This window comes from Rana temporaria, chromosome 1 (genome assembly GCF_905171775.1).
Source record: "Rana temporaria chromosome 1, aRanTem1.1, whole genome shotgun sequence".
NCBI classification, from domain to species: Eukaryota; Metazoa; Chordata; class Amphibia; order Anura; family Ranidae; genus Rana; species Rana temporaria.
The window spans coordinates 175,369,550-175,396,107 of NC_053489.1; the positions used below are offsets into that span (position 1 = coordinate 175,369,550).

A 26,558-nucleotide genomic window follows, 5' to 3' on the forward strand; every position below is an offset into this window, starting at 1 on the left:
GACCACAAGCGAGGCTAAAATTATTTCAGTGAAGAATGAAAATTATTAATGAATATGGCAGACAGGTGCTGCCAGGACTCCTTAACACCAGTGATCAAGCTTGAAAAGACTGAATAGAATTATAAAACTCTATTGGCATCTTAAGTGTAGGCATTTTCCCGTTTTTTACAGTCAGACCTTTAGTAAACAGAGGCGAAATGTATATAGACATGGAATCGGCAACCAAATTCAATATGGTTTATAAATTAGGAACTGGTTTATTCTTTGCATCAGGAAAAAACATCAAGAGCAAACTTAAATATAAGAAACTAAGATAAAACCCAAAAAGTATACATGCAGACATTCTGTACAAGTGACAGAAAAATTCAATAGGCAACTTAAAATGTTCTTTTACAAATAAATACAATTAGGACAGGAAGGCAGCACCTCTAGGAGTTATTCAGATTGCACTAGAGTACTTATATATTGTACAACACATTTAAATTTAAACTATTACAACTGCAATAATAAAGGCCTAATGTCAGAGAACCAACAGAGGGCCCTTGTAACTAAAAGGAACAATTGTGGGAGGACACTTCTATAAGCCATCTGGAACATCAGCTGAATTAATTCCAGATTTTTAATTTGTTGAATTGTAACATGCCAGCTATTGTTTGCTGTCAATAGTTACACGATGCAAAACTATTGACTGTATGGAGTTAAAATTGTGTTACAACAAGAACATTATGTGTGCCAAAGAATAATATTCAACAGCATAGGATTACTGCTCAAATCTTTGAGCCAAACTCCACAAAAAAGTCCAAATTAAAAACTACTTCTGCCTCAAGACTATTCAGAATATATAATGGACCTAGGGCATGAAAAATAGGTTTAGGTGGCATCTTGCTTTTTCTAGTCTTGGAAAAAACACACAATGCAGTTCAATATAAAGCTGAACCTTTACAAGCTGGATTTTCCCTCTGTTGTGGTGTCAGTTTGTTGAATTATAACTCTCAAAGTATAAGACTAGCAGCAAAAACATGTATAATATACCTATACTGTATATTAATCCTGAGCGGTAACAATAGCTAGCCTTGAAAGTTACAACATAAAAAGCTGAGGGTATGTTTCTAGTGGTTTAAATGGTGCGTCCAAAAAACAGACAGATAAAAACTTTTAATTTTGCATAATATTAATAAATTGAGAATTGTCAGGTCTTCTGCCTTAAATCCAAAAAAATGTTTTCTCTGCTTTGCAAATTCTGCTTTTGACAACATGTACATTCTGAGATGGAGTGCCGTAACATGTACATTATAAAATGGAGCGTTGTATATGGATAAAGTATCCATACTACTCTTGCCATTTCCAGTACACATGCATTTGAATTGCCACTTTAGTAAACTGTATGGTTCAAGTTTAATTTTCAATTCTGAACAAATTCTGTCTGAAAATGTCTTGAGCCAACTTATTTACAGTTACACATTTTGTAATAACTCTCTCCCCTATTTAATAAGGCAACATGCAGTGTGCAAAGTGCAGTAATGCATAGCAAGCAATCAGAAATCATATTTTACTGTTCAAACTGTTGAACCAATAAATACTTAGATTCGTTTGTCTGCTATTAGTTTCTGCGTATTGGTTCTGCCATTATCAAGTAAAACAATTTGTTTCCCATGAAATACCATTCATATCTTACAAACTGCAAAATTGTAATTTTGTACTGAAAATAAAATTAGCTGTTCTCTGTTTATTTAAGCTAAAAGATAGCACACGGATTTTAGCATCTCCATTCCATTTTAACATATAAGTTACATTATGTCTTTATGGCATTGTTGTTATACCATATTAACATCACCCTCTTTTAGAAGGGAAGAGATTACAGTGAAACAGAAGTTCAATAAGCACGACTTTAAAATAAGTCATGAAAATTGGAAGATTGAAGCTTTTTTATAACAGAGTACATAAGGCAGGAGGCTTAACAGCTTATTTAAAATAGAAAGCATTGCCGTTGATATCTTTCATCATTTTGTACCAGAAACTATATTAGAAATGTGCTATAAATAAAGGACTCTGGGATTCTCATATGCCAGCAATCAAGCTGGTGGGATTTTTTTGGGGGCGACATTCCTTCATCCCATTCCGAATGGAAAACAGATGACCCAAAGAGATATCTGTGAGGATATAGAATCAAAATAACGCCCATTGCTATTTGCCTCTTTTTCCACGCCCCTTTCGCGATTTGCCTGATGTCTGAGGTGAACTAGATGATGCCACAGCTATGTTAATCTGACCATCTTGAATCTCCTGCCGAGCATCTTCTGGCATTTGGTTGATTTTTCTCTGAGCTTCCAAGTAGAACATGACATCTCGCAGTTGTTCCTGCATTTCCACGATCTGAAGATCTTTCTGCTCACCAACTTCTTTCCGCATATTCTCCTCCTCTCTCAGTTTGGTTTGGAGCACTGCCTGGTTGGCTCTGAGGCACTTGTTCATTTCCTGTTCTTCCTTCAGCTCATTGGATATCTTAGACAACTTTGTGTTTAGCTGGGTACACCTTCGAATCAAACAGAACAAACAATTATCAACAGGTTCTGTTGCATAAAAACTTGTCATAGTTTGAATCACGAAAGATTAATTAATTAAATGAATATTCATGGTCATTAAAGCAGTAGTAAACCCTGTGTTTTTTCTTTTTATGGAACCTGCAAGGTAAAGCCATAATGTGCTAGTATGCATCACATGCTAGCACATTATGTCAAACTTACCTTAGAACAAAGCCCTTCCAGTGGTGAGCTGTCACCGCTGACAAGGCTTCCATCTTCACCCGTCTTCCTTCCGGGTTCGTGTACTCCGGCTGTATGACTGGCTGGAGCAACATGCATGCCAGAGCCGCTGTTCACAACACAGGGCTTTGAAGGAAAGTGGTGTCAACAATATAAAACATATAGAATATAAGATAATTACCAGATGAAGGAAATCAATGTAAATGAATGAACATATCCCAATTATGTTAATAAACTATTAATAAGAAAATAGTGTCATATACATACACGGTACGAAGTATATGACACCATTTTCTTATTGATAGTTTATTCACATTCACGTAATTAGAATATGCTTATTCATTTACATTGATTACCTTCATCTGGTAATTATCTTATATTATATATGTTGTTTATATTTTTTTACATCACTATTCCCTCCAACCGTGAGTGCATTTATACCAGTAAGGTGGGTGAGTGCAGTACAGGTTCTCAAACACAGCACAGCTTTTTTTCCCCCCTTTATATTCTTTTGATGTTGTACAACATTTTCAGTTGCAGCTTGATTCATCCACCCAAATAGCGCAGTTTTTATTTTTCCATGTGACAGGCAGCATGTACAGTAAATATCTCGTAAATGGTGCACGTTTAGGAGAAATTTACAGTACCTATAGGTAAGGCTTACCTATAGGTACAAAATTATGCATTTACTCCCACTTTAAACAGGTCAAAGTTATGTATTTGTAATCCTTGTCAGCAGTTTCAGATGTTATACATTGTATGGCTTGGGCGCATGCGAAACAGAAGCTAATGGCTTTAAAGGAGAAGTCCAGCCAAAGCTTGTTTGGCTGGGCTTCTCCTATGGATCACAAGAGCGCAATTCGTTTTGCACTCCTGTGACCCGTTTTCAGCAGCGTGGACTGAAGTCCGCTCTCTGCTGAGGTCACAGAAATCAGTACATCAGACAATGGGAGTCTGGATCTGCCAGATGCCTGGACTAACACCTGCCTCAGCCTTTTAGAGAGCATGAGACGGCCGTTCCCATCCACAGCTCAGTGCTCCAGTGAACGATGAGGAGCAGAGCGGAGAGCTGCAGATTGACAGTCAGCAGCTCTCTACTCAGGGAACTGTGAAAACCGAGCCATCGGGGGTGTTCAATCACTCGGTTCGCAGTGCAGAGGCACCAGGGGACAGATGCTGCATCCACGAGGCAAGTATGAATCTGAAAAAAAAAATCCCATACTTCTCTTTAAAAACATGTTAGTAAGACGCTGAGAAAGTTGATCACAATTCTAGGTAGACTTTTTTGTGTGCCTGAATGTGACAGTACTATGTACCAGCCAGCTTCCTGGCACTGGCTTAGTTGCCAAGTGTCCCTGATTCTGCACTCTGTCCTGCAGTGTCCATGTGCAGTGGGCTGTCCCACAGAACTAGTACACAGAAGGACCAATGTACCAGGCACTAGAGCACCATCTGCGCTCCAGCACCTAACATTTTGCACTGAAATGTTACTGTCAGATGGAGTAGGCTCTGCCAGACTGTAAAACCAGTCCTGGCCCTACTTCATCTTAGAGAGCCAGTGAAACTGGAGCGAGTGCTCAGGTAAGATTACGCTGAGCACCAATTCAGAGGGTAATGCCACTGGCCACCAATGCTGGGGGGTACATATCACTGCCATCGATCAACAATGGAGGGGATTACATTTCAATCCCATGGACCACCAATGCAGGGGTTTAAATTTCACTGCTACTTACTACCAATGGAGGAGGTTAAATATCACTTCCATGGACCACCAATGCTGGCAGGAGTTAAAGGATTTGAGGCAGCCTACACTCACAGAAAAAAAACTGCGATTGGCCACAGCTTTCACATGGTACAGGACCGCTGTGATTGGCCCTGTATCATGCGATAACTGGGACTAATCCTGTCCTGGAAGTGCTGGTTTGGCCCCCAGAGATCCCCGATCCCAACATCGAGTCCGTCTCAGATTACAAGAAGAGAGAAGGATTTGAGGCAGCCTACACGCACAGGAGATCTGTGATTAGTTCTCCAAGAAGTTTGAAACATCCTACCTGCAGAGTTCCTTCAAAAAATGTGCACGTGTACCTAGAATTGATGCCACTTTGGAGCTAAAGAGTCACACCAAATAATTATTTGATTTAGATTTTTCTGTTCGCTGACTTTCCATTTTGTAAATAAGAAATAATAATAATAATTTTGAAAGCATTCTTACATTACAAACTGCCACCATGGTGACATCGCACTGCTGTGTTGGAGATCATATAAAATGGCTGGTTGCTCGGATATTACTGTCAGTGCTGGCAGCCAATGTGTCTGATCACCGCCAGAGCAAGACAATGTCACCAGACCAGTGCTGCCATTCAGTTTTCAAAAACTGTACTCAAGCAGGTGGCTTAACAGACAAATTACTGCAAATTCACAGGGCATAATAAATTCAAGGTGGAAAATGGGAGAGATTTTAAAAAGCAAGCTTTCAAACTTGTTGAACTAAAAATAATTTTTTTCAATCTCTTTTTATTAATTAGTTTTATAAACAATTTATACAAATTATACAGTACATTACATTCATATGCTTTATGCCAATACTTATCCTGTATATCGGACAGGGGACCATGATTTATAGTATAAGGCCCCTTTCACACGTTCGGACCGTTCAGGTCCGCCTGTCAGTTTTGTCGGCGGACCTGAACAGCCGGTCCATGCAATACTATGGAGCGTCGGATGTCAGCGGAGACATGTCTGCTGACATCTGACCCGATCCGCCAAAATCAGAGGCATGGCGATACGTCCCCATCCGTCCATGGCAGATCAGATCGGGTGAGATCTGATGAAAACGGACATGCTGTCCGTTTTCATCAGATCTCTCCATAGGAGACAGCGGTGCTGCACAAGCCCCTCCCCGCTCAGTGAGCAGAGACGGACCTGTCATCCACCGGCTCGGCAGAGATATCTCCCGCCGAGCTGGCTTACTCCGTAGCGACGGAGTGTGCCTCGTGTGAAAGAGGCCTTAGGTCCATTTACCTTTGTTATTCCCTTCTTTCTTTCCCCTGACATTTTTCCAGGACTTGATCGATATTTCCTTTTTTCCCCATTCATTCACAAATTGCACTCATACCGAGAAATTAAAGAAAAAAAAAACCCCCAACTAGAAATAATTTGAAATCCAATGAGGAAATATATAATTTTACCATTTGACCAAAGATGTACTTGAATACTCTACCGGTTTCCAAATCCTCAACCAAATATACAATCATGCGAGCCATTCATTGGTGGATTTTCTAGAATGCTTCATATCATCATGTTGAAAGAATGACTACCGGTTCAACCTTTGGACAGATCGGATTGCAGATGCATGCACTCTGACCCCAACTGTTGCAAAAGTTGCCTGAACATTCGACAATATAATTCTGGGGCACTTGGAGGTCTATTTTCTCAGCTATCGGCTCAATTTGCTAAGCTGGCCAGTCCTGGACACTTGGCAGTTGCTTGAAAGCTACTCCACTTGATTTTCTTTACAGTGGAAAAATGTAATTCAAATGACAATCATAAAATTCCTTGCCAGACATGCAGGCATTCACAACTTTCTTTCTGAGGGCCTTAGAGAGCTCTGTTGATCTTGGTATAATGACATAACCCACATTGATAGCAAAGAGAACAGACCCTTTGCAGTTTGAATAAGACATGTTCCACCTACATACTCTGTAAGGAGGTTCTAATCACCAGAACACAATCTGCAACACTAGATTCTGATTTCATGGATTTTTAAATGGTGGTAAATGTGGGATGTACTTACCCTTTCCTAATGATAAATCTATATTTTTGTTAATTTAGATCAAGGTAATAAATAGACCATGTCCATTTTATGTATCATTTATTCAAGTGTATAACCTTTATCTGTCGGCATGATTTGAATCAAGATCCAATGTTTTCCTGTTCTAATACATTGAAAAAGTCAACTATTTCCATGGAATGTACTCAGTTTTTCACATGACCGTACCAATGTTTTCTATAGCGATTCATTTGTATTCTGCCTACTCGCGGATGGGCAGTCAATGCTACATGCATGCATTGAACACACCTGGGAGATCTGCCGCAATTGTCAGTGTGCTTATGTCAGCACTAAAAAGGCTTGTGTCATACATCAGGGCAACTGCAGACCTAAATACTATAGAGGCTAAAATGGCAACGTCCTCAGTGGTTAGGAGGGTTACAGTCTCCTTTAAGTCTTCTTCTCCCCCTCCGCAGGCTTCACCCCCAGGAGGCTCACAAGGTAGGCTCCTACTCAGAGCTATCCACACCTCTCCGGGGCCCGCAAGCGGCCGTCCTTTTCAGGACAAGCCGCGGCGGCGGCCTAAGCTTTCACCATCGGGGAAACGGCCCCCCTCCTTCTCACCCCCCATCTCCGGACCCTCGACCACCAATCGGAACCTGAGGTACCCCCCCTCGGCCTCCGACAGCCAACAAACTGGATCCTGGCCCTCGCGCCACCTCGTGGAACAATTCGCGGCAGCCGCATTTAGGAAAGACCGCGGCTTCATCTGCGGCCTAGCGGCTCGCCGCACCAAAAACAGCCAGTACCCGTCTCAACCTATAGTAAGCCCCCTCTTACCCCAGGAGGACTCCCCCCTCATTAGACACCCCTCTATCCTTCTCTCCTCCCCCCCCCCCCGCTCGAACTAACCATCCAGCGGCAGGCCATCCAGACCAGGACCCCTGATCAGGGGCTATCTGAACCCTCTCCCCCCCCCCTCCCAATAACCACAAGCTGCTCCTACTGGACATATTCAGGAGAGAGTATATTCCCCCCTCCCCCCCCCTATTCATTAGGCCCCAACAACCACAGCTTTCTCACATTTTTTTGATACAGGGCTCGTCCGATCGCCTCTGAGGGGTCAGGAAGGAATTTTTTCCCCTATCCTTAGCATATTGGCACAGCACAGGTAGGGGTTTTTTGCCTTCCTCTGGATCAAAAAATAGGAAGGAAGGATTCAGTGAATCCTCCTGAAATACCCCCCCATCCCAAATAGACATCATTTCCCCACGCCTTGTGGCGACAATGGCCAAGCTGAAATACTCTGCAGAAACTATACGGAGATTACAGCTATTTGCCTCAGGATTATTAGCCGCCACCAAAAAAGCTCTAAGGACTGAGCATATTTTTAGAATCGATCGACACGGCGAAATTACATCCACTTACCGCAGCCCAAGCGAATATCATGCGCTTTGGTTAACACAAGATCAGCAGTAAGACACCGATTGGAAATCCATGATTTCATCCTACAATGCGACTTAGACTGTCTCTTTATTACAGAAAGCTGGCTCACAGCTGACTGTAACACCATTCTAGGTGAACTGGTGCCAGAAAATTATCGCATTATAACAGAAAACAGAGTGGGGCAAAGAGGAGGAGGCCTGGCAGTGATCCATAAGACTAACCTCGCGATCACGAAACCAGCCCTTCAGTACTCACTTCCATTCATGGAAACCCTCACCCTGCAACTACAAACAAACCCCCAGGAGACCGTCCATATTCTTCTCTGCTATAGACCACCGGGTCCAAAATCGCAGTTTCTTTCACCCTGGACAGAATTCATGTCCACTTTCACCCTAAATAGCAAACACCTTTTGCTACTCGGGGATTTCAACCTCTGGGCAAACTCCTCACAGGATCCCGTGGCCGACGCCTGCATTGACCATCTGGAAGGACTAGGTCTGCAGCAACTAGTATGCGGGCCCACACATATTTCCGATCACACGCTCGACCTGATTTTCAGACAAGATCTGGAAATAAATATTTTGGAAAATGAACCATTGCCATGGACAGATCACCATGCAATTAAATTCATAGTTTCCATAATTCCACCATTAATAAAAATACCTAAGCCGGTGATAACACACTGGGCTAGATCTCAGAAGAAGCTCCATTCGGAACTCTTCAAATCTACCTTAGGTAATAAAATAAAAATAATCCAACCACCTCAAACAGCCTCTGAAACACTGGACGCCATAAATACAGCCCTATTACAGTCAGCCGACTTAATAGCGCCGAAACGTAAGACCTGCATCCGGAAAAACAACAACTCCGGCTGGTTTAACAACCAGCTGTCGTTACTGAAGCAAGAGCGCAGAAGGGCGGAAGCCGCCTGGAAAATAAACGCTTCAGAGGAGAACCACACCATCTACAAGGCAATAACAAGAAAATACCATAAAGAAATCTTCAAAGCCAAAAAATATCACTTTTCCATGAATCCAGGATGTCTTGAACCCCCCAGTTCAAACACCCAGGAATTCTGTAATGAATTATCGGATTTCTTTATCAATAAAATCGAGAGAATCCGGGAAAGCATTCAGCAAATCAATACCCCCCTGAACCCCCCCCCCCTCAATCATTCACACAACACCCATAGAAATTTGGTAGAATGTACAAAGTTCACTCTGAAACCCATCTCCATCGATGCCGTTACAAATATCATCAGCACTTTACGAAACAGCACAGCGCCTAATGATATTATCCCCGCTAAACTGCTGAAGGAATGTGCCGATATCCTGGCGCCGCCTATCACGCAGCTTATAAATCAGTCATTCAAGGAAGGCATAGTGCCCTCACAGCTGAAAGAGGGCACAATTCAGCCCATCTTGAAAAAACCCACCCTAGACCCCAAGGACCCAACTCACCGCCGCCCCATAACAGGCCTAACCACCCTCTCCAAGGTATTGGAAAAAGTAGTGGTACAACAGCTGCAACAGCATCTGGACACCCATAATCTACTTGATCCATTTCAATCGGGTTTCCGTCCCGGACACGGGACGGAAACAGCATTGCTCAAAATTTGGGATGACGCCCTCGAGGCCGCAGACGAAGGAGAACCCTGTCTCCTGGTTCTGTTGGACCTAAGCGCAGCTTTCGACACGGTAGACCACAAACTGCTACTGACTCGGCTAGCTGAAGTAGCCAGAGTCGCAGAAGGTGATTTAGCATGGTTCTCCTCCTTTCTGGAAAACCGATCACAAACAGTGAAATTGGGACCTTTCACTTCTGAAAAACGCACGGTTTCATGCGGAGTCCCCCAGGGATCCCCCCTGTCACCGGTGCTGTTCAATATATACCTACCTTCGCCCTCTCTTTGAAATCATCAGTGGCCAAAAACTACTTTATCACTCATATGCAGATGACACGCAACTGTATTTTCGCATTCGCAACAAAAAGGATCATCATCCAAATCTAGAGACATGCCTCTCTTTGATAGAAAACTGGATGACCAAGAGTTATCTTAAACTCAACAGTTCCAAAACAGAACTTCTTCTGTTACACGCCAGCCGTAAGAGTCAACGGACAACAACCTGGACCCCCCCGCCCATTTTGGGCCAAATCATCACCCCTAGCTCCAAAGTCAAAAGTCTCGGGATCATCTTTGACACCTACATGACAATGGATGCACAAATAGGGTCAGTAGTCAGCGGATTTCACCATCTGCTGCGCCTACTACGCAGACTTATTCCATTTATCCCCAAAGAGGACATAGCAGTCGTGGTAGGAACAATTGTGAACTCCAGATTGGACTATGCTAATGCCCTTTACCTCGGACTCCCAAAGTACCAAATCGCTCGTCTGCAAGTCGTACAAAATACGGCCGCCAGACTTGTGACTGGGAAAAAGCCCTGGGAATCAATCTTACCTTCGCTGAGAACCCTTCACTGGTTGCCAGTAAAGGACAGAATTGCTTTTAAAGCACTCTGTCTGACACATAAGTGCATCCATGGGAAGGCTCCCCAATATCTTTGCGACAAGATAAAAGCTCACAACGCCAATCGCATTCTGCGATCCACCAACCAAAATCTGCTTCCGATACCCAAAGCCAAATTCAAGTCCAAAGGAGAAAGAAGATTTGCGCTCCAAGGTCCCAGACTATGGAATGCTTTACCAACCAGCATTCGGTTGGAGGAAAACCACCTGACCTTCAGAAGAAAGATCAAAACTCATCTCTTTTGATATCAAGAGAGACAGGAACAACGAGCGCCCAGAGGCGATTTAGTTCGCATGTGCTGCGCTATATAAATTTTTCATTCATTCATTCATTCATTCTTTTGGTAAACTTTTGCATAAGGAAGTAACGAGTGTAAAAAGAAAAAAACAAACAAATGTTGCAGGTTACAGGGAACCACTATAATACTGTATTCATTGGCGTATAAGACTCACTTTTTTACCCTGAAAATAGAGGATAAACCATCCCTGTGTGTTATACGCAGGGGGCTGTGGAAAGTTTTTTTATGGAAACTTCCCTCTTAAAGTTATGGTGCGTGTTATACGCCGATAAATACGGTACATGTTTGTGCAATTGAAAGGTTCACTTTCTTAATCCATTACCAATGTTTTGCTTACTGTGGAAAACATAATCAGCAAAATGATTATTATATGAGAAGATAGCACTGGTATTTATGCATGTTATTTTTAAACAAATTAAATTTTAGATTTTTTTCCCAATGTTTTCTACGTTATGTGCAATGTTATACACTTCCTTCCTCTACACCTCTTCCTTCCTCTGATGCTACAAAGTTGCATTAAAGTAGACTAGGCGGGTTATTTACAAAAGGCAGATCCACTTTGCACTACAAGTGCAAACTACAAGTGCAAAGTTCACTTGCTGTAAATCTGAGAGGAAGAACTGAAATGAGGGGAAGCTCTGCTGATTTTATTATCCAATTATGTGCAAGCTAAAATGCTGTTTATTTTGCTTGCATGTCCCCCTTGGATCTACAGGGCTGCACTTCCAAGTGCACTTTCAGTACAATTTCAAGTGCAGTCTCTCAAAGTGGATTTTCCTTTAGTAAATAACCCCCTAGGAAAATAAGCCAGCTTTCAGAAGTCAAATTCTGAACATTGGTATACCCTGCATTTTGGGGTCCCAGGATGTACAGTACCCGTGTCCAGACTGTGGACATTAAACTATACTTATTCTTAACATGGCAAACCCACAACCAAAAATGCAATATATTACAGCTTAGCAATCAGATGTGATGGCTGTTTTCGTAAAAAAAAATTAAACTCCCAAAATTACAAGTACTGATCAGGTGAAAGCCGGCAACTCTGTGCCCTAGCAAAGAAAATTCTTTATTAGCATGCTATGAGGAAGGCTGCATAGACGAAATGCGTAGACCTATTGTATTTTCATACATGCAGCCAATAAAGGATTTTCTTTGGAAGAGCACTCAGATGCCAGCTTTCACACGATTCTTACTGCCCAGATCACCAGATAAAAAAAAAAAAAAAAGAAGACAAAGAAAGCCTAAAAAAAGAAAACAAATGCTGCAACCACATAAAGAATTGGTAACCTGCCATATAAAATAAATAAAATAAACTCACTTCACTAATAAAATTTCCACATATAAAGCACATATAAATACATGGATTGAAATTTGGCCAGTTCAGTATGAAGCAGCCAAATTTACATCCATGTATGGACAAGGCTGGTTATACAGAGTCTACCCACTGATGGACTTGTTTACAACCACAATGTCACATTTCCCCCCCCCGATCGATCAGTGCCGTGGGCTATAGCTGGCAGCACTGATCAGTGTATTCTGATGGCAGGGAAGTCTCCCCGCTGTCAGAATAAAATATCTCAGCAGGAAGGATTCACCTTGAGTGTGTGGATGGGGGAAAATAGGGTCATTTTATTTCATTCAACCTGCTAGGATTAATGTAGGGGATGTGCAGCTCCGGTCTCTCCTGCAATCCTGCCCCATCCTGGTCATCCATGATTGAAACTACTCCAACAATACCTATCCTGGCAAAGACGATTTCCACACCCTAGGGAGTGGTCTCAGTGGATGGCAAAACGAAAAAAAAAAAACGAAAAAAAAAAAAAAAAAAAAGGGAAGAGGTTACTTTAAGAGTGTCTGGGTACCGGACATATGTTTGGGGTGCAAATTATGCGCCCGCAAACACTCCCACTCTCCAGTCATTTGCCTCTGGCTCCTATCCTATTTTTGTATTGGCCGGGACCGGAGGGCGACTGGGCGGTGCTTTTTTGGCACCAGCGTGGCTTCCCGTTTCCTGGCTGGCTCACTGTTGTGCTAGAGTGGAGTGGGGACTGCGGAGACTGACTGCCCCTGTGAAGTGAGGCGGGGAGCGGATCACTAATGTGGCGCATAAGCATGGAGCTGGCAGTGCTGAGCCTGAGTGTAGGGACAGTACTGCGATATACAGTCCTGATCAAAATTTTAAGACCACTTGAAAAATGGCAAAAAATCATATGTTACATTGTTGGATCTTAACAAGGTTCCAAGTAGAGCTTCAACATGCAACAAGAAGAGAAGAAATGAGTGAGACAAAACATTTTTTGAGCATTCAATTAATTGAAAATAAAGAATAAACTGAAACTGGCTGTTTTTCAACTGATAAAAAGTTTAGGACCACATGCCTTTAAAAGGCCAAATCTGTGCAAAGATGTGGATTCATTGTCATTCTCTGTCAGGTAGTCACACGTTGTAATGGCAAAGGCAAAAAACTCTCCCTTTTTGAATGTGATCGGGTTGCTGAACTGCATAAGCAGGGTCTCTCATCAAGACACTGGACGATCCTCGACCCAAATTAAGGCCCTTACTGGTGCTGACTGCAGCCCCATAACCATCAGACGGCATCTGAGATTGAAGGGCTTCAAAAACAAAAAACTTCAAAAACCTTGTCTCCTTGAACGCCACAGAACTGCTCGTTTGGACTTTGCAAGAGAGCACCAAACATGGGACATTCAAAAGGTGATGAGAAAAAATTTAACCTTGATGGTCCTGATGGTTTCCAACGTTACCGGCATGACAAGCAGATCCCACCTGAGATGTTTTTTACGCGCCACAGTGGAGGGGGCGCCATAATGGTCTGGGGTGCTTTTTCCTTCAGTGGAACAATGGAGCTTCAGGAAGTGCAGGGGCGTCCACATGTCCACATGTTGCAGAGAGCATTCCTCATGACTGAGGGCCCTCGTCTATGTGGTAACGACTGGGTTTTTCAACAGGACAACGCTACGGTACACAATGCCCGCAGGACAATGGACTTCTTCCAGGAGAATAACATCACTCTTTTGGCCCATCCTGTGTGTTCCCCTTATCTAAATCCAATTGAGAACCTTTGGGGATGGATGGCAAGGGAAGTTTACAAAAATGGACAACAGTTCCAGACAGTAGATGGCCTTCGTGCGGCTGTCTTCACCACTTGGAGAAATGTTCCCACTCACCTCATGGAAACTCTTGCATCAAGCATACTTAATTTGTGAAGTGATCAACAATAACGGCAGAGCTACTCATTACTGAGTTCATGTTTGGAAGTTGGATTTCTGTTTTGGGGGGGGGGGGGGGTTTAGATTTTTTTTTGGAGGTGTGGTCCTAAACTTTTGATCAGCTGAAAAACAGCCTGTTTCAGTTTATTCGTTATTTTCAATTAATTGAATGCTCAAAAAATGTTTTGTCTCACTCTCATTTCTTCTTCTTGTTGCATGTTGAAGCTCTACTTGGAACCTTGTTAAGACCCAACAATGTAAAACATGATTTTTTGCTATTTTTCAAAGTGGTCTTAAACTTTTGATCAGGACTGTATCTCTCTCTCTCTTTGTCAGTGTTATTAGTGGAGGACTCGGAGAGAGCACTGTGGATTTATTTTGGGCTCCTTCTCCCCCTCTCATGTAAGGAGCAACTGATTGAAATTCAGCCAGTCCCTGCTTCGTTCAATGTATTCCCAGCTTACTGTGATCTGCGATTCTGGGGCTGCATACCCCCCTGTCCTGCGATTCTGGGGCTGCATACCCCTGTCCTGCGATTCTGGGGCTGCATACCCCTGACACTATGGGTGGAAGCTAGTGGAATACAGGGGACGGAGTGGGTGGATTCTATAAGGGGTGGGGCTTATACGTGGGAGGGATTACTCAAGGGAGGGTTCACTTGCCTTATGGTGGGAATCACTACCTCACCCCCACTAAGCCACCTGCTTGATGGACGTCTGCCCATTAAGGTGGAAAAAGCCGATTAGTTTTTCTTTTGCTGCCCTTTCACCTTGTTGTTCTTTGCTCCTTACCATGGGCTCCGTTAAGCCAAAGTCTAGTCTACCATACATCTCTCCTATGGGAGAGCAACAGGCCTTCACCTACTGTGCTGCCGTTGGGTGAACTAATCTACCCCCCCTTTTTTGTTGAACACTGACAATTTTGTGTTTCAGATACTTTTATTTTCTTTTATCGGCCATACAGGGCAGGGGTTCTGCTACCCTTACTGGGTAATTGGGTGTATGTATAATGTAACACAACAACAGAAAAACTATGTATAGTCTTGTGTGGATGTAGTATTGTGTGCCAACGAGACCCCCTGAATGCTCTGTAGCTGTGAGCCGAGTTAGGGAGGCTTCTGCGCGTCCTCCCATTCCCCCCTGCCCTATGGGTTTTCATGACTACCCTATGTCCACGTAAATATTTGTTTGTGGAATGTTCGCAGACTGAATTCCAAATTTAAAAGAGCCTCTGTCTTTGAAGCCCTGAAACAGCATAAACCACATGTCCTGTGCCTCCAGGAAACGTCTCATGGACTCCCAAGATTTTGGCTCTGAAAGAACATTAGGTGGCTCATAACTATCACTCCACCTATGCGTATTACGCCCAGGGGTTTGCGATTCTAATCCGTAAAAGGGATACCATTCTCATGTCATCAGGTTATCTTGGACCCTAAGGGGCAATAAATAATTTTACATGTGGCTATATATGGAGTTTCTCTCCTGTTGGTCATGATCTACCTTCCCCCTCCGGTCATGGCTACAGTGTTTACTGAATGAAGTGTGCATTTTGCCTCATTGTCTAGCTGTCCTATGATGATTATTGGGGATTTTAATTCTGTAATGCAGCCTGCATTGCATAGGTTGAAATCTCTACAATCTGAATCTAAACTGTTTTGTCTGTGGTGTGATACCTATGGATATGTGGATCTCTGAGGCAGGAAGTTTGCCCAAGGACAGCGTTTTCTCCTGCCAGTCCAGATCCTACACTTCCCTCTCCAGATTAGACTATGCCCTGGCCACAGGGGACATTCTATGTTCAGTCTATAGCGCATCTGTCCCAGACGCTGTCCTACCATTCCATAGTACAGGTGGGTTTGACTTTGGGCCGTCAACCCTCTCTGCATCTCCACGCCGAAAATACAGGAGTCCATTCCAACTGACATGGCCAATTACTGGTTCTTTAATTCTAACTCTGCCAGTCTGGGATGCCTTTAAGGCGGTGGTCAGGGGCTCCTATATGTCTCACGTATTAAGCATTACTGATCTGGTAGGAAGCAACAATTGTACCTCTCTGCTCGTATTCAGGAACATGGGGGAAAAAAATGGTAGGCTGCTTGCGTTTCTTGCCCACACGGACATCCAGGACAGTTCTGAAATTCAACTCCCTGACGGGTCAACTACCTTTGACGCATTAACCAAACATTTGCAGAATTCTATGGCAGGTTGTATGAAGATATGGTGGTACCACCCAAGCAAGTCTTCATGGGCTTCTTTGAATCACTTGACTTTCCAGCACTTGGTACCCCCCAGCAACTCCTCTTAGACAAACCCATTATGTTAGAGGTGGTAACTACGGCCATACGTTCATTACCAACTAGTAAAATTCTGGGTCTAGATGGCCTCCCTTCAGAATGGTACCAGTCATACATAGAGGATTTGGCTCCTAGGCTTAAGACCTTCCAGGTCTCTATTAAGCAGGGGAAACTTCCTGACTATGAATGAAGCACTCCTTGTGGTCATACCCAAATCTGACAAGGATAGGATGCACTGTGGGTCCTATCGTCCCATATCTCTCCTGAATAATGACCAAAAATACTGGCAAAGATTCTTGCTCACAGACGGTTATTCTATCTCTACCGCCGGACCAATAGGATTTTATGCCTGGCAGGAGCACCTTTAATAACAGTCGCAGGCTATTTCTACATGTCTATAATGCATCACTCACGAAATGTGGTGGGTTGGTTCTCTTTAGACGTGTTAAAAGCATTTGACCCTGTGCATTGGTCCTTCTTGTGGGAAACTATGGCACGGATGGGTTTTGGTTCACACTTTGTCCGGTGGGTTCAGTTATAAGCTGATCCATGGGCCAGAGTCCACACCAATAGAGGCATTTCCAGGTCATTCTCCTTGGAGAGGGGTACCCTTTCTCTCCACCCCTGTTCACGCTGGCCATTGAGCCTTTGGCCCTGGCAGTATGTCAGACAGCAGAGATGGGGGGCATCTGCTCTGGTCCCATAGAGAAGATAGCTCTCTACGCAGACGATGCCCTTATATACTTGGACGGTAGAGAGCTTTTTTTTACTAAGCTGTTGCACGTGGTGGAGGAGTTTGGAGTGGTTTCAGGTCTTCAGGTGGGTTTGGAAAAATCTCTGTCATTCCCCATAGGCCCTTTTATTCCCGCTGAATATATAAAGAGGTCGCGTCTGCAATGAACATCATACTTTAAATACCTAGGCATTCAAATACATGGTGATCTCTCTAAATATGAAGAGCTCAATATTACTCCCATAAACAGATGGGCAGGCTTCATACCTGAACATCACTGCCCCTAAATTTAATTGGCTGCATAAACATCTTTAAAATGATTTTCCCACCTAAATTTTTATATTGCTTTCGAGCTGCCCCAGTTTTTCTCCCAAAATTTTTTTTTGTACAAGTTGACTCCGCCCTCTCCTTTTTCTGGAATGGCTGCCAGCCTCGTATAGCCAAGTCCCCATTACAGGCGGCTAAGGGCGTGGGAGGTCTGGCATGTCAAAGCCTAGGAATTACTTTATTGCTTTCCAGCTCACCTACATCCATGCTTGGTTACAGTCTTACCCCAAGACTCCCTCCACAGAGCTTTTATCAACCTTCTTTGGACCCTCCACCTCTCTCAGGGACGAGCTACATCGGTCAAGGATCCGGGGGTCTAGATGTTCTCCTATCGATGTTAGTTTTGTGGCTTGGAGGGAGGAGCGGAACATTTTGACACTGGCCCCTCTGGGTATTTCGCCACAGACCCCCCCCCGTGGAGGAATCTTAATCTCCCTGAGCTCTTTGGTGGGGTCATTTTGCAGTTACTCACCTCTCTTCCATTATTGAGGACAACACCTTAGTATCCTTTGACACACAAAAATAAATATGGCCTTGAAAATAAGTTCTTCTTTACATATCTATTACTGCGACATGCCATTCAAGCACAGTTCGGGTCACCATTGAGCTCCTGGAATCTTCTATAGAGGACCTTCATTGTCATTTCCAGAAATCTCCAAGTTGGTGACGACCTTTTATAGTTGCCTACAGCAGATGGGGGCTGATCCTTTTCAGAACTCTCATTGCAAATGGCTAATGCCTGAGCTTTCTGAGGAGGACTGGGAGGCGGCTACTGAGATATGCTTTCAGGACATAATCAGCACTGCCAACCAATTGATTTAATTTAAGTTTATACATCATTTACACTACACACCAGCCAGGCTGGTTAAGATAGGACTGGATCAGGATATTGTTTTATCTAGATGCGATTTGATTGCTGCAAATTTTTTTCATATGTTTTGGAGCTGTCCTGGACTCTCAAATTACTGGAAGGATCTGTTTGCCTTTTTCGAACACAAGCTTCATCTGCCAATACCCAACACTTCGGAAGTTGGACTTTTAGGGGCTCTCAACGATTATGTTTCTCGTACACATGCTAGGACTTTGTTACGTATACTGTTATTTTATGCACGCAAAACCATCTTATTGCATTGGAAGAATGTGGGCCCCCTTTTGGCCCATGCCTTCTTTCGTATTGTTCATGGGGGTTCTACTCAAATTTAATATACAAGGCATGCCCTAAGAAATGCACTAAAATATGGCAACCTTGGTTGGATGTCTGAGGATGTCCTGTGTTCGCAGCTTACTCAATAAGTTTCTTTCCACTAATGTAGCTTAGGAGCAATGATCTGATAGACTGCTACATGTTGACCAGGTATCGTTTCGCGCGGAACTCTGCATTATGTAAGGGGTCTTTGAGAATGTGACGTTGATAGGGGGTCATAAGTGGTGCTGGTATGAATGTCTATGCGTATGTGTGAATGCTGGTTGGGGTTTAATTTGTTTCAGCAAGTTCGGCCTATTTGTTGAACATCAGTGGATCCCTGACTTGGAATGCCCATATGTACTTTACATGCCTGTACCGTGATTTAATTTTCTTTTTTTTGTTTTAAAAACTAAAAATGTACATCTTTAAAAAAAAAAAAAAGTATGGGCTGACCAACAGTGTTTTTTTACTCACTTTCTTTCCGCAGTTTGTTTCTCCTTGAGAATATCATTTAGCCTGTGCTCCAGGCTGTCACACTTATCTATTGTCTCCTTGAACTTCGCTTTCATGTTGTTAATCTGAGAAAACAAAAACCAAGTCATAAAACACATATCTTACCCCTGTGATCATCAGGAAGGCCTGACAACAGGTACTGTGGTCTTATCGTTCAGGCTAAAAAACTACAAACTAGGAAACCTGTATAATTTACATAACATTTTTATGAATAGCAAAGTACAACATTTTTAAAGCATCTGTAGTCACAGTATATAAATGCATAATTTTGATTAGGTTGTGGATTTTTTTCTGCTGCTTTTGACTGAGCTACACATGGTTAATCCTTAAGAAACTGAACATATAACACTCATTTATCATTTGTGAGCAAATGTAGCCTAAGGAGTGTATAGCCCTGAACATCTTGTTGGTCTCTGGAGGGGTTCATCTTGTAGCTGTGCTACTTTTTCATATGTATTCGTTTATTTATTCTTTTTCTGCAGTGCTGGAGCCCAAGATCTGCCTGAAAAGCTAGACAGTTCTTGACAGTGAAAACCACAGAAGAGACTTCCTAAAACAAAAAGGTACCTGCATTTCTCACTTCCACAAGAGTTCAGGATAAAAAAAAAAAAAAAAAAAAAAGTTTATTTAATTTCTCCTTGCAGAATACTAATAAGAACTATGCAAATCATTATTTTATGCCATTAGGGCCTATTTATTATATCTTGGTTTTATAGCAGATATACAAACTCAATTGTAATACTTGTTGCTGCCATCAATTTCAAAATTATCTTATTTGTTTTCTGGAAATGGTTTATTTTCTCAGTTTAAACATCTGATATGTTTTCTATTGTGAATAAAATATGGGTTTTTGAGATTTTGCAAATCATTGTATTCTTCTTTAATGTACATTTACAAAGCACCCCAACCTTTTTGGTTGTAAGTAGCTTAAAGGAAAGGTTCACCTTTAGAGCAGGTTACATCTGTATTTAGGGTGGAGCATGCAACATATGCCAGCTCCTGCTGCCTCCTGCCCTTGTGACAGTGGGTGGGGATTCTTCTTGAAAAAAAAAGTCATATGATTAATTCACAGTTTCCTGTAAAATGAACAGACTACAAATATCGTTTGCCATCGTGACAGACAGACTTGTAGTTTCAATGGGCTGCAAGGGCACTGGTGAGAGCTGTTGCAAACCATCGACATATTCACCTTCCAAAAAGGTGAACTTATCCTTATCCTATAGAGCATTTTCCAAACTGCAACCAATTTCAACCTTGTTAGCCATCAGCAGGGTCATGTATGGACACCATAGCTTCCACAAAGTAAAAATTGGGGAAACAACACAGTAAAGCTAGGGGTTATGGTGAGATGGTCTATAAACTGGTAATTCTAAAAAAGGGATTGTTAATACAGCTTACCTGTAAAATCCTTTTCTTGGAGTACATCACGGGACACAGAGCGGCATATTCATTACTATGTGGGTTATATGGAGTACCTTCAGGTGATGGACACTGGCAATCTCAAACAGGAAGTGCCCCTCCCTATATAACCCCCTCCCATAGGAGGAGTACCTCAGTTTTGTAGCAAGCAGTATGCCTCCCAAAATGGTCCCCATAAGAGGGGTGGGAGCTCTGTGTCCCGTGATGTACTCCAAGAAAAGGATTTTACAGGTAAGCTGTATTAAAAATCCCTTTTTCTTTCTCGTACATCACGGGACACAGAGCGGCATATTCATTACTATGTGGGATGTCCCAAAGCAATGCTTACAATGAGGGGAGGGAGACATCTTCCCAAGACAAAAGGATTTAATTTAGAGATATACTTAAATCATAATAAATCCAACTTAGTTGAGAAAAAAATAATTTTAAATTGTACTCAAAGGGGAGCCCCCGGAATCCGAGGGTCTCAAACTGCAGCCCGCAGCACTGCCTGCCCAAAGGCTGTATCAGTATTCCTTCTTATGTCCAACTGGTAGAACTTTGTAAACGTGTGGACCGAAGACCAGGTTGCCGCCTTGCAAACTTGAGCCATAGAGATCTGGTGGTGTGCTGCCCAGGAGGCGCCCATGGCCCTAGTAGAATGAGCCTTTAATGATAACGGAGGAGGCAACCCCTTCAAGCCGTAGGCCTGAGTGATTAACTGTTTAATCCACCTCGAGATGGTGGATTTTGCAGCTGCCTGCCCCTTTTTGGGCCCATCCGGTAAAATGAACAACACATCTGTTTTCCGGATCTTCTCTGTAGCTTTAAGATAGGCCTTCATGGCCCTGACAATATCCAAGGTATGCAGCAACCCTTCCTTTTTGGAAGTAGGTTTAGGAAAGAAGGATGGTAATACCAAATCCTGGTTTAGATGAAAACTGGATATAACCTTTGGTAGGAAGGAAGGATGGATGAGGGCGGAGAACGACCTTGTCCTTATGTAAAATAAGATATGGTTCCTTACAGGATAAGGCTGCCAGTTCCGATACTCATCTGGCGGAAACCATGGCAACCAAAAATACTAACTTCCTTGTCAGTAAAACCAAAGGAATTTCAGCCAACGGCTCAAAAGGTTGTTTCTGTAAACTTGACAGAACAAGATTTAAATCCCACGGACAAAGTGGGGATTTAACTGGAGGATTAATACGCAAGACCCCTTGAATGAAGGTCTTAACTAGCGAGTGGGTGGCCAGCGGCCGCTGAAACCACACTGACAAAGCTGAAATCTGTGCTCAATTCCAGTCCTTTATCCACTCCTAGCTGGAGAAAACTTAATACTCTATCGATGGTAAATTTGCGAGAAAGCCATCGCTTGGACTCACACCAGCCTACATAGGCCTTCCAGACCCTGTAATAAATCACCCTAGAGACCGGTTTCCTGGCTCTGATTAGGGTAGAGATTACTTTCTGAGACAGACCTCTACCCCTGAGAATCAGGGATTCAGCTTCCAGGCCGTCAAATTTAGATGCCGTAAGGCAGGGTGGAGGATCGGACCTTGCGATAGCAGGTCTGGCCGTAGAGGAAGAGTCCAAGGGTCTTCCACTACCATCTTCAGGATTAGTGAAAACCATGCCCTTCTGGGCCATGCTGGAGCTACCAGGATAACTGGTATGTGCTCCACCCTGATCCTGCGCAGCAGGCGGGGTAGTAACTGGAGCGGGGGAAATGCATAAAGAAGTTTGAACTGATGCCAAGGGCAAACTAACGCATCGGTTCCGCAGGCCCTGGGATCCCTTGTGCGGGACATGAACCTGTCTAGCTTCTTGTTCAGTCTCGATGCCATGATATCCACGTCCGGCACTCCCCATTTCTGGCAGTGTCTGAAAGACCTGTGGATGCAGAGACCACTCCCCCGGCAACAGAGTCTGGCGACTTAAGAAGTCCGCCTGTAGATTGTCCACTCCGGGAATGAATATAGCCGATATGCAGGGCACATGGGCTTCTGCCCACAAGAAAATCAAGCTCACTTCTTTCTGAGCGGCTTGACTCTTGGTTCCCCCTTGGTGATTTATATATGCCACCGCCGTGGCATTGTCCGATTGTATTCTCACCGGGAACCCCTGTAGTTTGGACGTCCAAGCCCTGAGGGCTAGTCGAGCAGCTCTGAGCTCCAAGATATTGATGGGCAACTGCTTCTCTGCCGCTGCCCAAGTGCCCTGGCGAGTGTAACCATCCAAAATTGCTCCCCAGCCCATCAGGCTGGCGTCTGTGGTTACTATCTTCCAGGTCACAGGACTGAAAGTCTTTCCCTTCAGGAGATTCTGAGGGTTTAACCACCAAGATAGACTTTGCCGCACTCTTGGTGAGAGTGGCAAAGGAATTTCTAAGGCCTGAGGCCTCTTGCTCCATGCTGACAGGATGGCTGCCTGCAGGATGCGAGTGTGGCTCTGAGCGTACGGAACCGCCTCGAATGTGGCCACCATCTTGCCTAGTAGTCGCATACATAGGCGAACAGTTGGCCTTTTCTTTCTTAGAACTATTTGTATTAGCTCCTTGATGGCCTTGACCTTTAATAGGGGTAGGAACACCCTTTGTTGTTCTGTATCCAATCTCATGCCGAGATATTCCAGCTGCCTTGTGGGCAGGAATGCTGACTTGTCTCGATTTAGGACCCAGCCGAACCTCTCGAGGTACTGAACCGTGAGGGCCACTGCTCGTTCCAGGCCAGGAGACGAGTGGTCTACGACCAAGAGGTCGTCCAGGTAAGCCAGGACCGTGACCCCTTGGGTCCTTAGATTGGCTAGGATTGGGGCTAGGACCTTCGTGAATACCCGGGGGGCCGTAGCCAACCCGAAGGGGAGCGCCACAAATTGGAAATGACGCCGAGCCACCGCGAAGCGTAGAAATACTTGATGTGGCTGAAAAATTGGCACATGAAGGTAAGCATCCTTTATGTCTATGGACGCCATGAAGTCGTCCTTCTGGAGCACGGCGACAGCTGACCGAATAGTTTCCATCCGGAATGAGCGGACCTTTAGGTACGCATTTACTCCCTTTAAGTCCAAGATTGGCCTGACATCGCCGTTGGGCTTTGGGATGATAAACAGGTTGGAGTAGAACCCCAATCCCTGTTCCCGGACTGGTACTTCTACTATCACCTTCTGGCATAGCAGATGATTCAATGCCGCCATCAATGCGGCTCTTTTCACAGGGTCGCCTGGTACTCTTGACTCCTGGTAATGAGGAGGAGGGATTTTTAGAAATTCTAGTTTGTAGCCCGTGGTCACGGAAGACCGTACCCAGCAGTCGGGAATGCTGGCCTCCCAAACCTCTGCAAAGAGACGCAGCCTTCCCCCCACCATCGTGGGTGGGGGCGCCCCTTCATAAAGCCGACTTGGGGGCTGGCTTCGCAGGCTTGCGGTACCACTGTTTCTTTCCCCCCGTGGCTTGGCCCTGCGGCTTATTGTTAAATCCTGATCTTGCAGGAGGCCGTCGATACTGTTTGGTATTAGAGGGCCCCTGCCCCGGGGAGGGCTGGCGCTTAAATGCGGGCCCTCGGGCCTTCTTCTTGACTGGCAAGAGAGTGCTTTTGCCGCTTGATATAGTCTGAATATATCTATCCAGATCTTCTCCGAAGAGACGTCCTCCATGGAAGGGAAACCCTACCAGGAGTTTTTTGCACGGGGGCTCAGCCTCCCAATTCTTCAACCATAAGAGCCTTCTCATATGGATTAGAAATAAGGATAAACGTGACGCCTGCTGGATGGAGTCCTTGATAGCATCCACCGTAAAGCGTATAGCCCTGGGTATATCCGAAAATTCCTCTGCCTGTTGGGCAGGGATCAGTTTAAGCATTTGCTTAGTCTTATCTGATAATGCTTGGGCAACTCCAATAGCAGCCACAGCGGGCTGAACTATCGCCCCTGCTGAAGTAAAGGAGGCCTTAAGTAATGTTTCCAAGCGTTTATCAACCGGATCCTTAAACACCTGTAAGTTTTCTACAGGGCAAGTTAAAGATCTGTTCACACAGGAGATGGCTGCGTCCACCGCCGGGGGCGCCCACCTTTTGGAGAATTTCTCCTCCATAGGATATAAAACAGAGAATTTTTTAGGTGGTAAAAAGACTATCTGGCTTGATCCAATCCTGAAATATGACATCCTCGAGTAGAGGATGGACCGGAAAAACTGCGTTGCTTTGAGGCGCTCTTAATGAGCCTAAAGCTGAAACCGCCGATACTTGAGGTTCTGGTATGGGTAACTTAAATGCCTCATGGACCATGTCCGTTAAAGCTTGAACCCACAAACTTTCCCCTTGGGAGGTTGAACTAGACTCCTCAGTATCCGGATCCTCGATCTCTGAACCACCCTGGTCCAAAACGTCAGGATTATCCAATTCCCCTAGGGAAAGGATCTCTGAGTCTGAGGGTTCCTGCTCGGGTGACGGAGACCTAGTCCGCTTTCTACCCGATATAGCCTTAGCTATTCTTTTTGCCATTCTTTTCTCTAGTTCTCCTAAAGAAACAGCAAGCACCCTCTCAGTGACAAAGCCGGGGTTGGACTGAACTGGACCAGCCCCAGCACCAGATCCCCCAGGTCCCATCAGGGCGTGCCCTGATATGTCCTGTGGGGAGAGCAGCGGCATAGCCGTGTCTGAGCCCTCGGATTTTGCGGGGGAATCCCCACCCTTTGTACCCTCTGACCCAGAAGCCATGGTACAATACCGAGGTACACCTGCTATCACCCAGCCACAGACGTAGCTAAGGGGATCTGCCGGTTTGGGAACAATAGAGACTAACGCCCAAACTGAGAAGGGAGATCAGAAGTACTTTCCCTTTTTCTTCTTTTTTTTTTATATATATCTTTTTTTTTTTTTTGAAGAGGAAAAGAAAAATACTCTGTCTCCTAATAAGTATTGCCAATAGCCATCTGCTGAAAAAAAGGAAAAGGAAACCTATCTGTAGGTTTGACAGTCTATTCTTTAGAAAAAGACTGTAATCTTTCCTTCCACCACTGGGTGTCCTCAGCGAGCTCCGCTCTGCGTCTTCCTCCTCTGTAACTCAGGAAGACACTGAGCTTTTGGCAGCTACTGGAAGGGCCTCCCCTTCCTATATGTGTAAATCGCCGCCCACAGGGATGCGCCCCCACCCCAGCCAATGGCGCGAAAAAACGTTCATATCTCGGGCGCGCACGCGCCCGTCGGCGGGGGCCATCGCACATGGAGGAGGACGGAGCGGCGCAGCACCCAGGCAGGTAAGCCCTCAGGTAGGTCACAGACCTCCTCTTAGCATGGGAAACACGGCTCCTGTATTTCACAGAGATCCCACACCTAGCGCAGCAGACAGCTAAACAACACTTACCAGGGAGGACACCTATCACTGGGGGAAAAAAATTTGAATCATCCTGTCTCTGACCATAGACATAGTGATTCCTTGCCAATGCAGAGCATACCCAGGCATGACCCCCTGTGCACCTCCCTCCAGGGAATCTGCTAAGAACCAAGTTCCGCAGGCTCCCCAATACTTACCTGCTCCATGCCGCAGGACTTTTGCACAGCAAGAGGTCCAATCTTCCCCCATCTCCGTGGGTGGCGTCTAGACCTTCAGGCCCTGGGTTCCTATGAAGGAGCCACTGTCCTGGGCCCATATAGCACCCTGGCAAACAGGAGCTTTAGATGTCCAAGGTTCTAAGTCCTGGGCCCAGGGTCCAGCTCTCTAAAAAGAGAAGCGTTATGGGCAAACCCCATGGCTTTGGGGTCCGGATACTGTCCACTTTAGCACTGAGGCCGTTGGACAGATCCGGTTAGCCTGCCTTGATCCCAAGGATGTGGAGGCAAAGCTAAACCATGACCAACACCTAAGACACTGGCGAAAAAACTGAGGTACTCCTCCTATGGGAGGGGGTTATATAGGGAGGGGCACTTCCTGTTTGAGATTGCCAGTGTCCATCACCTGAAGGTACTCCATATAACCCACATAGTAATGAATATGCCGCTCTGTGTCCCGTGATGTACGAGAAAGAAATAAGGATTGGGAATTAAAGTGGTAGTAAACATTTATTTTGTTTTAAAGATAA

At 44.4% G+C, this 26,558-nt stretch overlaps 1 protein-coding gene across 3 annotated transcripts in view; it reads right to left on the reverse strand.

The window, feature by feature from the left end:
* Nucleotides 1–232: 232 nt before the first annotated feature.
* Nucleotides 233–26,558, reverse strand: part of LOC120933318 (BRCA1 associated protein) — an 86,473-nt gene continuing 60,147 nt past the window's right edge. For all 3 annotated transcript variants that reach the window (XM_040346476.1, XM_040346467.1, XM_040346484.1), the window contains 2 exons: nucleotides 19,046–19,149; nucleotides 233–2,533 (listed from right to left, as the gene is read on the reverse strand). In XM_040346476.1, coding sequence (XP_040202410.1) covers nucleotides 2,185–2,533; nucleotides 19,046–19,149 — 453 coding nt within the window. In that variant the 3' untranslated portion in view covers nucleotides 233–2,184. The remainder of the gene's footprint in view (nucleotides 2,534–19,045; nucleotides 19,150–26,558) is intronic.